At 47.3% G+C, this 14,675-nt stretch overlaps 1 protein-coding gene across 3 annotated transcripts in view; it reads right to left on the minus strand.

The window, feature by feature from the left end:
- The window catches only part of WIPI1 (WD repeat domain, phosphoinositide interacting 1), a 46,218-nt gene extending 44,992 nt beyond the window's left edge, over window positions 1–1,226 (minus strand). The window contains exon 1 of one of the 3 annotated variants that reach the window (XR_014561376.1): window positions 910–1,222. Coding sequence is in view for 1 of the 3 variants with exons in the window: in XM_083727668.1 (XP_083583794.1) it covers window positions 910–977 (68 nt within the window). In the remaining 2 variants the exon portion in view is untranslated. Of the gene's footprint in view, window positions 1–909 lie in introns of all 3 variants that reach the window. The other 2 variants (XM_083727668.1, XM_083727670.1) reach the window with 2 other exon arrangements.
- Between the last annotated feature and the right edge of the window lie 13,449 nt (window positions 1,227–14,675).

Raw genomic sequence — 14,675 nt, forward strand, 5'->3', positions numbered from 1 at the left:
TGATACTCTATATTGATACACTATAACATGAACAAACCGATTCAAGCAATTCACAGTTGATTATATCTAAAATCTAAACACTGCTTGTGTAACCCTATGTTCTTAGAATAATTTGCAATAGCTTATGAAGCAATATCCTGCAATCAGATGATTGGTGTTCTTACATTTCCATTTAAAAAAAACAACCTTAATAACTTTGTAAATAATAGATGTGGGATATATATATATATATATATATAAATACACACACACATATACATGTAAGAATATGTATGTATTATGTGTGTATGTGTGTGTCTGTGTATCTCTCACAGACACAAATTCCACATTAATATTTGCTTGATGCCTCAAGTCATGGTTCGACTTTAGGTCTTCAGCACCCATCATTTTTATATATGCATGATGGGTGCTGAAGACCTAAAGTCCAAAATTTATGCAGTAATAAATCAACTGGTCACTATGCGCAGTAAATTTCGACTTGTTGGGACTTTTAGAAAAGGTCGGGATCCACACAGCTCGTGGGGAAGTGTGGCGATAGGGAAAAGCTTATCCATCACACACCAGACTTAACTTTCTGCCCACGATACCCTAATTTTAGCGCACTGGAATAATCCAAAGATGCTGTTAACAAGATCTCCAAACTAAACCGGGTATCCATTAATTCTGTAGGCACTGTTTCCACGACCCCGCCCCTTCTTCCCTTCCTTTCTTTTGTTGCTGTTGTTGTTATGATTATTATCCGCGTCCCCGCATTTCCCAAAGGCCGCCGTTCCTTCCCTGCCTTGGGCAGCCTGGAGGAGAGGATGGCTTCGCTCCCTGGGCTGGGCTCCCTCTTTCCCCGGGGTGGAAGCGAGGGAACGGGCAGGGAAGGGGAGCCTGACCCGCTCTGCCCTCTCCCCCCTCACGTACGTGCAGTCCTGGTTGTAGGAGAAGCAGCTGAGCGCCTCCGGCTCCCCTTCTCCGCTGGCGGCCTCCATGGACGGAGGTCGCGCCGAAGCCCCGGCCTCGATTTCTGCCCCTAGCCGGGGTTCGGCGTCTATCTCCCCCGCCGGACTTAAGTCTTCCCGCCCCCCACTCCGCAGTCACAGCTCCACGGCAGAAGCGACAGCAGCAGCAACAACAAGCCTCGCAGTGACCGCCGGCCTGAGGGCGGCGCCATCTTCCCGGCCGAGCTTTCCTATTGGGCGGCGAAGGTTCGGAAGGGCCGCCTTTAGCTCCGCCCCCCGCGTCCGACGGGTCGCAAGCCGGGGCTCCGGAGCTCTCAGGCCCCGCCCATGACGCCAACAGGGCCGGCAGCGATTGGCCGGCGAGGTGGAAACAGCTGACGGTAGCCACGTGGTTGTGTTGTGGTGGTTGCATCAGCCTGGAAGGGTGTCAGAAGTGGGCGGCAGGTGAGCCGCCGAGCGATGAGCTGGCGGCAGCTGCAGCTGCAGGCTCCCCGGGGCGCCGCCCTTTTCCCGGGGCCCGCTTCAGCTTTCCACGCTGCGTTCTTTTGTTTCTGCTTTAAACGGATTATTTCTAATTACGGCTCTGGGTTTTTGTAAACGGGCAGTCCGTTACCTCCTTAATTTGGGCGGAATGACTACTGTAGAATAAACCAGTTAACCATTACAACCTAACGACGCTTTATGCTTTAGTTCTCTACTTTTTTCTCTCTCTTCGTTTTGTTTTCTATGTTTCTCCTCCCTCTCCGTTTCGTTTGCACATTTATGATTAATAAAAATAATTTATTATTTATATGCCAACCCTCTAACTGGGTTAATCCGGTCGCTCTGGGCGGATTCCAAGTCAAACACAGTGAGACAACGAACTTTTAAAGCTTTTGTTGTTGTCGTCAATAAACCAATTAAAAACAATTCATTGCAACCAAAGGCTATAATCCAGTACATCCTTACCTAGGAGTGCATCCAGTTCAACTCAGTGTTCCTTACAGTAGAGTGGAGCTGTGGTCTAACCCCCTGAGCCTCTTGGGCTTTTGCTGATCCGAAGGTTGGCAGTTTGAATCTGCATGACAGGGTGAGCTCCCGTTGCTTTGTTCCAGCTTCTGCCAACCTAGCAGTTCGAAAGCATACCAGTGCACGGTGTACCGCTGCAACTGAAAGGTAAATGGCGTTTCTGTATGCTCTGGCACTCGTCACAGTGTTCCGTTGCGCCAGAAGCGGTTTAGTCATGCTGGCCACATGACCCGGAAGGCTTTCTGTGGACAAATGCAGGCTCCCTTGGCCTGAAAAGCAAGATGAGCGCCACACTTCATAGTCTCCTTTGACTGGACTTAACTGTCCAGGGGTCATTTATCTTTTACCTTTACTTACTTATACCACTGTTGTGGGCATAAATAAAACCACTATAGATAAATTACAGAATGGTGCTAGCATTAATGGTCTGTTAAAGGTAAAGGTAAAGGTACCCCTGCCCGTACGGGCCAGTCTTGACAGACTCTGGGGTTGTTCGCCCATCTCACTTAAGAGGCCAGGGGCCAGCGCTGTCCAGAGACACTTCCGGGTCACGTGGCCAGCGTGACAAAGCTGCATCTGGCGAGCCAGAGCTGCACACGGAAACGCCGTTTACCTTCCCGCTGGTAAGCGGTCCCTATTTATCTACTTGCACCCGGAGGTGCTTTCGAACTGCTAGGTTGGCAGGCGCTGGGACCGAGCAGCGGGAGTGCACCCCGCCGCAGGGATTCGAACCGCCGACCTTTCAATCGGCAAGTCCTAGGCGCTGAGGCTTTAACCCACAGCGCCACCTGCGTCCCCCTAATGGTCTGTTATGGTGAAGCAAAGAGTCCTGTGGCTCCTTAGATACATCAAAAGTGGCATAAGCTTTCATTGATATGAAGATGCACAAATTGTAATCTTCCTGAATCTCGACTCTGGATTCGAACTGCTGGCCTTCTGATCAGCAAACCTAAGAGGCTCAGTGGTTTAGACCAGTGTTTCCCAACCGGTGTTCCGCGGCACACTAGTGTGCCGCGAGACGTTGCCTGGTGTGCCGCGGGAAAAATTAAAAAATTCAAAAGATATCCGGAGAGGCAGCCTTCGGGCGAGTTTTAATTTTAATTTTCCTTCTCCCACTTAATGCCCCACGCTCGCCCGAGCGGCTTGCAGTCCTCGGTAACCACGGCGACCCGAGGGAGGGGAGGGAACAGGGAAGTCGAGGGCGGCGGCGAGCCGCGATGACGTCAGTGGGCCGCGCCGCCTCGCCCTGGCACGGTGTGAGAGCCCTGGCTAGTGCCGCGAGCTTCGGAATAAGTGGGATCCGCGTGCGCGAGACCGAGATCGCGGGTAAGGAGCTCAGCCCTGGGCAGGAGGAAGCGGGGCCGCGCGTGCGGGCCACATCCCCACAGAGAGCGAGCCTCCCCCGGCCCACCACTCCGGGCAGGTCCACTCGCATGAGGGGGCGGCGATGGCGACGGCCGGCAGCTTGCCTGCAATGCCATCCCTCGAGCAGGCGAGGAGCCCGGAGGCTACCAGATGCGAGTCCTCTTTCCCACCCTGCTCGGGAGTCCAGAGCACTTGGTCGCATTCAGGATCTAGAGTGGGGAAGCGGGGCTTGTGTCTGGACTGGACACATTGGGCTGCCTGTGCCGCTCGACCTGCGGGGAGAAATCAGGGTGGGAGTCACGACCGTGAGGCAGGGCTGCCAAGTGTGGCAGAAGAGGACACGGCCGTCGCACCTGTCCTTAGGTAGGAGCTTCTTCCGTGTCGACCTGCTGCCCTAAAGTCTTGGCTTTTTTCTTGGCTTTTTGGCGGTTGGCACAGAAGGAAGGCAAGGGGGAGGGAAAAAAATTGAAACTTACACTTTCATGCGTCCCTCCCGGCGTGACGCTGCGCGCTGACGTCACGGGGCTGTAATGGTGGTGTGCCTCGAGATTTTTTTCATGAAACAAGTGTGCCTTTGCCCAAAAAAGGTTGGGAAACACTGGTTTAGACCACAATGCCACCCACGTCAGACTTACATATAGTGACTCCTCCAAGCCTTCCTGCACATTTGCTACTCCAGCTGGAGTGATTGCACTGCACTGGCACAGCTATTGTTAAGACTGCAGCCTTGATCTGGGGGTAAGGTTATGTACTATGTAGCAATACGAAAAAGGGCATTCATTTAACTGTCTACAGAAACAACAGTCATTGTTCAGCAGGTGCCAAAATAGGTGGGAACACTGCTTCACAGCACACATCGATGAATTTAATAATAATAATAAAATTTTATTTATATCCCGCCCTCCCCAGCCGAAGCTGGGCTCAGAGCGGCTATTTAGCAACAGTGACCAGAGATTCAAGTGGACTGGCCCACTCATGGAATTAACATGGATTCCAAGTACACACATACGGAACTGCATTGTTAACCTTCACAAAAAGTGAGTCTGTGTTCGTCCAATGAGCAGTCATAGGGCAAATGTGCATAGGATGGGATTACTTCCAGGTAATGTGAACAGGGTTGCAGCTGCAAATTTGTGTGCATTTATCTAGGAGCAACGGGACACGGGTGGCGCTGTGGATAAAACCTCAGTGCCTAGGAGTTGCTGATCGTATGGTCGGCGGTTCAAATCCCCGCGGCGGGGTGAGCTCCCGTCTTTCGGTCCCAGCTCCTGCCCCCCCAGCAGTTCGAAAGCACCCCTAAGTGCAAGTAGATAAATAGCTACCGCTTTATAGCGGGAAGGTAAACGGCGTTTCTGTGTGCTGCGCTGGTGCTGGCTCGCCAGAGCAGCTTCGTCACGCTGGCCACGTGACCTGTAAGTGTCTTAAGTGAGATGAGCGCACAACCCTAGAGTCGGACACGACTGGCCTGTACAGGCAGGGGTACCTTTACCTTTTTATCTAGGAGCAACTGAACTTGGCGGAACTTACTTCTAAGCCAGCATGCATCAATTTAGACTGCACACTACCTAAACATAGTAAATGAGAATTAAAGCAGAAGTTGAAAGGCTGGCTTTGGCAACAGGGATTTCCCATCCCCCATGATTTATGTTTATGAGTTAAGTGATTCACAGTGAATCCTGTCTGGGGCTGAAGGAAGATGGACTTCAACAACAACTGGAGGACCACAGATCCATCTAGCTATCTAGCTATCATAATCAGGCCACATCAGAGGTAGAAGCATGTAAAGACAAAAAAAAGTGAACTACCAAACTCTGCTGTTTAAATAATTCTGAATAAATTCTGCAAACTGGCATAATATTTAATGTGTTTACTATGCCTTAACTACAAAAAATTGCAGAGTGAAGGTGTGGAGAAGCAGAAGTGGAAGGAAAATTTGAAATCCATTTCCTAATTGTTCTTTGGCCATAAACTTGGCAAAGACCAAGGGTAGATGGGGGCCAAGTTCTGAAAAGCAGCCGATGAGATGGTAAATTTGTGCCTGGACTTTACCATCTCAGGCGGCAAGCAGCTATTCATATGTTATTCCATAAAAAAATATATCCCTGCACACAGAAAACTAGTATCAAGGAGAAGGGTTGTTGCCCAGCCTTCTTCCCGACGTGTTAATTTTCAATGTGTGTGGGAATATTTTTTTCATATCCTATAACTCAATGAACCGGTCACCTGGCTCCATATAAGGCAACTTCCTATGTCCTCATTTGTAGACTAGAGTGGCACAAACGACAGGTTTCATCACTTCTCTGCTGTCTGTGATAACTTGGTGTTAGATTCAGGAGGCAATGGGTTGCAAAGGAGCCATGCAAACTGAACCTGCAGAAATCCCATCTTCTACACAGTAACCAAGGCCTTTTGTGCCAACCTCTGGGGCCATGCTACATGTGATGTGCAGTTTCAAGGTCAGTGCCAGTGCATAGCATCCTTGCGCACCTGCTAAGGGCAACCTGCTTACCCCCCACCAGGCTCTGGGCTCTGCTCCTCCACCTTGCGGTTGAAAATTGTTGATTTGCCATCTCTGAGCTGGCAAGCAGTGACATAGAGGAGATTGTCTTGTGCTTATCCCATGGGCAATTGTGGCTTTCCTCCCCATATACAGTGGTACTTCGGATTACAAACACTTCGGGTTACAAACACTTTGGGGTACAAACACCTCGGGGTACAGACTCCGCTAACCCGAAAGTAGTACCTCGGGTTAAGAACTTTACTTCAGGATGAGAACAGAAATCGTGTGGCGGCGGCAGTGGGAGGCCCCATTAGCTAAAGTGGTACCTCAGGTTAAGAACGGTTTCAGGTTAAGAATGGACCTCCAGAACGAATTAAGTTCGTAACCAGAGATACATACATACATACATATATATATATATATATATATATATATATATATGCAGGTTTTGGTGTCCTCGGGTGTCTTCCCGTGTAAAAGTTGGGGTGTCTAGGCGACGTTTCGACGAGGTCTCACTCGTCATCTTCAGGCTGGTGCTTTCGGCTTCTTGTTACTGGAACAGAGCGGGATCTCAATGTTTGAGTTCCTATAAATACTGTAGAGGGGGTGTGGTGTCTAGCCTCCAATGTTCTGGGCAGAGAGGAAGTAGCCAATCCATGGTGGCACCTCCGGATGCTGCACCCCCCTGCAATCCCTACACAGATCTGGCTGACACAAGCCACAAAACCACAGCTCGCCCCTATACACGAAGCCAAGCCAAAGCACAACTAAGTGCAATACAGCCATCTTCTCAGGAAAACTCTTCACAAAGTTCAAGAGGTCAAGACACAAAGACTTTAGCAACTAATCCACACCTAATGACCCACCTAAGTGGTACTCAGGATATCACTCAAGAAATCACTCAAGGTATCTCTCAAGTAATTAAGGAACAAAAGAAGAAAAGGCACACTAGCCTGGGAACTTCCTCTCTGCCCAGAACATTGGAGGCTAGACACCACACCCCCTCTACAGTATTTATAGGAACTCAAACATTGAGATCCCGCTCTGTTCCAGTAACAAGAAGCCGAAAGCACCAGCCTGAAGATGACGAGTGAGACCTCGTCGAAACGTCGCCTAGACACCCCAACTTTTACACGGGAAGACACCCGAGGACACCAAAACCTGCATTCCTGTACCCGTGAAAATCTACGAAAGCAAATATATATATATATATATACACACATATATACATATATAAAAAGGTAAAGGTACCCCTGCCCGTACGGGCCAGTCTTGACAGACTCTAGGGTTGTGAGCCCATCTCACTTAAGAGGCCGGGGGCCAGCGCTGTCCGGAGACACTTCCAGGTCATGTGGCCAGCATGACGAAGCTGCATCTGGTGAGGTAGTGCAGCACACGGAAACGGCATTTACCTTCCCGCCAGTAAGCGGTCCCTATTTATCTACTTGCACCCGGAGGTGCTTTCGAACTGCTAGGTGGGCAGACGCTGGGACCGAACGACGGGAGCGCACCCCGACGCGGGGATTTGAACCGCCAACCTTTCGATCGGCAAGCCCTAGGCGCTGAGGCTTTTACCCACAGCGCCACCCGCATCCTTATATACATATATACATATATATGTATGTGTGTGTGCGTGGTTTACAAATTTAATACACAATATGTATTTTTCCAATTATGATTCGTTTATCATTCGCCTTCCACTCCCCCATGGTTTCCCCATATTTTCTAGTATTGCTGCATATTATAAGTATACCATATCTATTCCGCTTGTTCCCAGATACATACTTTGCTGCTGTTACTGATTCAAATCCTACTTGCATTTTTACATGTTTTACAATAACTCTTTAGATATATTCTACAAAAGATTTCCAATCCTGCTTAAAAACCGCCTCTCCTTGACCTCTAATTTTCATGGTTAAGACTGCCAATTCGTTATACTGTATTCCATCACTCCTCCATATATTTTAAATTTAACCAAAAGCAGCAGGTAGGGCTGAAATCAGGAGCAGAGAACTGGCAAAGAGAAGGGGCTGCTCTTAACCCCTTTGCTCCCAGCTTTTTGTGCAATGAAAACAGCTCCTGATCTCAACTTCTGCAGTGGGGGAGCAGTTTAGGAGACTGGGTTTTAAGGGCAGGGGGTTTTTTTAACACACCTTGACCACCCCCCTGCTGTCCTGCTCCTGATTTTAGCTTCCTGTAGCATGAATTTTTAAAATAAACAGGAGTTGTTGGGTTTTTAAATTTTTTATTCACTCAGCTTCCACACGGGGGTGTAGTATAGTCCTGAATAGACATAACAAATGTCAAGCCTCATTCTTGTTGCAACCAGGTTTGAGGGGCTACTACGGAGTGACCCCAGATTCACACAACCACCCACTGCTGAAGCAAGATTCTGGATTCCCAAACGAAGCATCTTTGTGTTTAATTTATGGAACCTCTGACCGAAGATCCAACACAACGTCCATTCTGTGATATGAACCTCTGGTACATTATAGGTGGTATTCAACTAAGTTTGACTCGGAATAGATAGACCTACCAAAGTGAATGGCCTTAGTTTAGTCGTGTTATTGGATTGAAATGGGTCTACGCTGAGTAAACCTTGGTTGACTACCACCCAAAATGCCAGGAAATCCAGATTTTCCACCAATCATACACTTCTTAGAGAGCTACAACCAATCCCAACACTAGCAAATACACCAGTGGTCAGTGGCGTAGCGTGGGTTGTCAGCACCCGGGGCAAGGCAAGTAATTTGTGCCCCCTAACCCTAACCCCCAGATGTTGCGCCCGGTGTGGCTGGCCCCCCCTGCACCCCCCACGCTACGCCACTGCCAGTGGTTTTCAACTAGTGTGCCATGGCACCCTGGGGTCCCTTGAATGATAGTCCAGGGTGCAACACTGGCCTCTTTCCTTCTTTCCTTCCCTCCCTTCCTCTGATGTCCTCTCCCATCTCTGCCTCCCAAAGGCTTACACAGTTGTTTGTTGCAGCAGCCCTGGCTACAAGCTCCCCAGGTGAATGGTGCCTCTGGGGCTGGCCAGGGGGTGCTTCCCAGGCCCTTGTGGGGCAGTGTGAGGAGGCACCTCTCTGTGGGGCAGGGTGGGCAACTCAGAGACCGGGGTGGCAGCAGTGGCTACCTGGAGGACTTCCAAGGAAAGGAGAGGAGACTGAGGAACACTCCACAAGGGAGGGTGTTCGAAAAAGGGTGAGAGGCTGCCAGCTCTGCAGGCAAGGGGTGACGTAACTGAGCCCCACAAGGGTGCCGCAGAAAGAATGTAGTTGGTCAAGGGAGCCGTGGACCCAAAAAGGTTGAAAATCTCTGCTCACATTTGTAACATTCTCACTTCATATTTTTCATTGTATACTTAAAAATCTTGGGGGTAAACCTAAAGACGTGTAATGTGGAAAGTTTCATCTGAGTTTCCACCATAAATTGTCAGTGGATCCATCAAAAAGAGCTGTCGCTACATTAAAAATAAGTAATTAATGCTGCCATCTAGTGACAACGTGGCCTCACAACCGTCGTCTCTGAAAATGAAGATCACGCACGTTCAAACCACGTGGCTTCTCCCAAAGAATCTTGGGAACTGCAGTTTATTAAGGGTGTTGAGAATTACAGTGGTACCTCGGGTTAAGTACTTAATTCGTTCCGGAGGTCCGTACTTAACCTGAAACTGTTCTTAACCTGAAGTACTTTAGCTAATAGGGCCTCCTGCTGCCCCTGTGCTGCCGGAGCACGATTTCTGTTCTCATCCTGAAGCAAAGTTCTTAACCTGAAGCAGTATTTCTGGGTTAGCGGAGTCTGTAACCTGAGTCGTATGTAACCTGAAGTGTATGTAACCTGAGGTACCACTGTACTATATAGCTCTGTCACAGAGAAACTTCAGCTCTCATGATTGTTTGGGGAAGACGCATGCCTGTAAATGTGCAATGTATGTCCTTTAAATGTATGGTGTGGATCTGCCCTTTCCCTCTGTTTGTAGCAGCCACAGCAACAGCCAGTCAGTGCAGGAGATATGTATAGGCTAAGTAATAATAATAATAATAATAATAATAATAATAATAATAATAATTTTTTATTTATACCCCGCCCTCCCCAGCCAAGACCGGGCTCAGAGCGGCTTACAAGCAATAATAAAAACAAGGTGAATGATTACAAACTTAAAAACAAAAATAAAACACAACAATTAAAATAATGGAACATTAAAATATTAAAATATAGGCTCATCGCAGGAGGAGAAGGAAAAGAAGGGGAAAAGAGAGAGAGGGGGGGGGAGGAGGGAATCAAACTGGCTCCAAGCCAAAGGCCAGGCGGAACAACTCTGTCTTACAGGCCCTGCGGAAAGAAATCAGATCCTGCAGGGCCCTGGTCTCATGAGGTAGAGCGTTCCACCAGGCCGGAGCCAGAGTTGAAAAGGCCCTGGCTCTGGTCGAAGCCAATCTAACTTCCTTAGGGCCCGGGACCACTAGGGTGTTGTTATTTATGGACCTTGAGGCTCTCCGTGGGGCATACCAGGAGAGGCGGTCCCGGAGGTACGAGGGTCCTAGGCCGTGAAGCGCTTTAAAGGTTAAAAGCAGCACCTTAAATCTGACCCTGTACTCCACCGGGAGCCAGTGCAGCTTGAAAAGCACTGGGTGAATATGCTCCCATGGCAGAGACCCCGTGAGGAGCCTCGCTGCAGCATTCTCTACCCGCTGGAGTTTCTGGGACAGCTTCAAGGGCAGCCCCGCGTAGAGCGAATTACAGTAGTCAAGCCTGGAGATGACCATCGCATGGATCACTGTGGCCAAGTCAGGGTGGGAAAGGTAAGGGACCAACTGCTTGATGCGGCGAAGGTGGAAAAATGTCGCCTTGGCTGTTGCTGTAACCTGCGCCTCCATGGAAAGGGAGGCGTCAAGGATTACACCCAAACTCTTAACGGAAGGCAATGGCACTAATTGGGGTAGGCTGAAGCCTAGGGCCTCTAAATCTAGGGGGCCTCGCCAGCCCACCCGCTCCCCAGTGGGCAGTCTCCCCTCTCCCAAAATTGCAAACCCAAGACTTCATGTGAGGACAGGGCAACTTGGACCCCTAAGTCTAGGGGGCCTCACCAGCCTGCCCTCTCCCCAGGGTCAATCTTGTCCCCCCCCTTTTTTTTTTTGCTGCTGCATCACCCCGTTGACTCACGTTAAGCTTGTGGTCCACCACAATTGTATTATTTATACCCAGCCACTCTTGGCACCTTCCAACATATTAAAAAATATAATTAAACATTAAAAAAAACTTTCCTAGACAGGGCTGCCTTCAGATGTCTTATCTCCTTGGCTCAGGGGCCGCATAACTCCATACCCTCCAACATTTCTCTGATGAAAATAGGGACATCCTAAGGAAATGCATGACATACTGGGATGGATTCTATTGATCCAGGATCATCCCTGGAAAATAGGAACACTTGGAGGGTCTGGAGGTAGAGGTGGAAGGTATGGCTCTCCCCATTTATTTAATTGCAGAGTGTAGCATTTAAACTGGAATCACAATTATTCTGGGTTAATTACTGCAGAATAGACACACCCACAAAAAGGGGAGGGGTTCATTTTTGTAGCCTGCTGCTACAGGACAACAGAAGAGTTTTGTGTGTCTCGTCAGATGTTTGAAGCCTTACTCAGAGGTGGTGGAAACAGGCACAGAAGACTTCCTGTGTACATGTGTGGTTTTTTAAAAAAATTCTCAGTTCGTGTGTTAGCAGTAAACACAATAAAAAAGAAATTAAAAAAGCCAGACTAATTCCCCACATATGCTTACTTACATTCACTAATTTGGGTGGAATGTTAAATAGACAGTGCTGGCATCCTACAAAGTAATAACTGAATATACGTATAAGACTCCAGCAAGCAAAATAAAAACCTTGTTCCACTCACCCACGCATTCGTATTCACACAGGGTTAGTGTTTACGACTGAGGAGCCAAGATCTCACCCTAGCCATCAACCACCAGTTCCCAGCTCCCGCTTGTGAAGTGGTCAGACTCCCAACATGGGACGAGAGTTTGCTCCAGGCCCCAGGAATTGCTGCTACCAGGTATGCCTTCAGGAACAGGCCACATAGATTTTTGTAAGTGCAGTCATGCAATATTTGTTCAGGTAAGGGAGTGCAGGGGTGGGGAACCTGTGGTCCTCCAGAAGCTGCTGAGCTACAACTTCCACCAGCCCCAGCAAGCATGATCAATGGCTAGGGTTGATGGGAGTTATAGTTCAGCAACTGCTGGCAGGCCACAAGTTCCCCTCACCTGCAATGACTAGACATTGAAAGAAGGGCTGTCTACACCTTTCTAAAGCCTTTATTTGTGGATGGAAGACTAAACTATGGATAGTGTCGGTAATCAATTTTGAAGAGTAACTGTCTGTGCACTGCAGACATGAACTGCACAGAAGTGATGCATGGTAACTTTGGGATGAGGAGAGAAGCAAGCATTAATACAGAATTTACGACTATTGCTGTGTAAGCCTCTAAGCAATGACTTGTACCACTCTCTTTTGTGTTTCTTTTTATGTTGTTTCCATTACTTCATGATACTGAAAAAAAGTAAAAGAAAACTATAAAAAGTGGCATGTTAAAACTGTTTTGGATCATGCTTTAAGTAGAAAGCGTGGGAACTGTGAGGAAAATACCACAGTGATTCCCAGGAGGGATAGCTAGGAGGTATTTAAAGAACTCAGGATCTTTACATCCTTCTTACTTCCACCGTGCCTATCTTTGCTGCTGAAACATCCAACATAGCAGTTGATTATACCAAGAACAAACTTAGTTGGTCTCTAAGGTGCTACTGGGCAATTTTTTTAATATATATTTCGACTGTGTCAGACTAACACGGCTACCTACCGGAATCTAGGACCATAGCAGTTGATTGTTTGTCTCCACAAAGCCCATCTTTTCTGTGAAGCCTTAAGCTCTTACCTAGATGCAGAATCAGCCCAATACATTTTGGCACCTGAGGTCAATCCCCAATTATGACCCCTCTCCCTGCCAGGGAAGAAGGGGTGAGTGAAGATCCACGTCAGGAACAGGGGAGAAAGAAAGATCAACATCATGATCTGCTGCCTCTGGGGATCCTAACCGAACAACATGGCTGGGCTGGCCCTGCCTAGGCTGTTCCTAAGCATGTTTACTGCATTCTTAGGCCTTTCAGCAACTATCGGTTCTGAACTTCAATATACATGTTTAGGATTGCAGTGCAAATATCTTTCAAACAAATGTTTTATCTCAAATATACAATATATCTCAGACGTACTTAAACAGATAATGTAATAGGGCACAGTTTCACAGCACCCCATGGAATGGCTTTCTCATTTCATTTGCCCAGTATAAAATGACTGAAACAAACAACAACAACAACAACTATAAAGGGCTGTGGTAACCTTATGTATGGATCATTTCTCTAGTATGTCTCATATGATTTGAGTGAATATTTTGAATCCCACCCTCTCTATATAGCTTTGATCTTATATTAGTGCATTTTAAACATTGTCATTCCTTACTAGCTTAAGCAATAGGTTCCCAAATGGTGGTCTATGGCCATTAGTGCCTCACAAACACAATTCAGGTAGTCAGCATAAAGGTTATGGAACAGTTGACAATAATGCACTTGACCCTCCACTTATTATTTCTGACAAATATGAGACTATTTTGACAAGGGACAGATTTATCCACAAATACCCATGGATCTCAAATTTCTGGACTTGCAGCAAAACACACACACTCACACACATATAAACATACCTGCTGTTTTGTGCAAATCTGGTAGATTGAGAAACTTGTATTAAAAAAGCCCAGAAGATGCAATCTAGATGGATTTTATTTATAAGATTTTGCAGGCTGTGGCTGTGAACTGGGGCCACACACACACACACACACACACACACACACACACACCAAGTTGCGCCCCATTGCTTCAAATTGGGCCCACTGGCTAGGCCTGAGTCTCATAGTTGCTGGGCCTGAGTTGCCTTGCTCTCGCATGAAGTCTTGGGTTTCCTATTTTGGGAGAGGGGAGACTGCGGCCCAATATTGTTTTTGTACAATCTTGTTTGTCCTCAGTAACCAAAATTAAATTATCAACATATACAAGCAGAAAATTTGTTTTCTTTCATTTGCAAGGAATCATATAAAACAAAGTGGCACTAATAAAGAAAAGTTCCAGGGTGGCAACAGAAAGCAAACTAAAAATGCTTTTGCAGTTCATCAAAACTATCCAGCAATATGAAGTTATAGGAAAACTGGTGCTATTAACAGTAATCCTTCTAGTTGATTAATTGGTTTGGCCACTTCCATGCACATGACATGCGATGCTAATTATTTTCCCCAAGAGTTAAATGATAACTAATCAGAGGCAGCTATAGTTGCAAATGGCAACAAAGTATTTATGAAAGGAAGAGGAGCAGGTTTGCTCAAGTTTATTGCAGGTAGAAATACTGTTTGTAATGAAGAGAGGGCAGTAGTTTACTTGCTCGAATTAACAAATAAGAAAGTTTTGAGAATTTAAATTCTAGATTAAAATTGATTACTTAATTGAGAAGGGGGATAGTTACAAAAAAACTGGGGCCTAATTTGAATAGTAGAGTGCCTGGTATCTGGTGAGTAGACCAAAGCACTCGTCAGGAGAGCTATGAGATTCAGGTGAGGGTCAGATGCCTTGTAAATCCCAGCAGGTATATAAGAGGACGACCTGGCCTACGGCCTACATCTGGAACAAAACATCTGGAAAAACTTTCTGATAGTAACAGACTCCCACGAGAGGCGGTGGGCTCTCCCTTCCTTGGAGGTTTTTAAGCATAGGTTGAATGGCCCTCTTTCACGTATGCTTTATAGTGGTACCTCAGGTTA

This window comes from Podarcis gaigeae, assembly GCF_964106915.1.
Source record: "Podarcis gaigeae genome assembly, chromosome: 2".
NCBI classification, from domain to species: Eukaryota; Metazoa; Chordata; class Lepidosauria; order Squamata; family Lacertidae; genus Podarcis; species Podarcis gaigeae.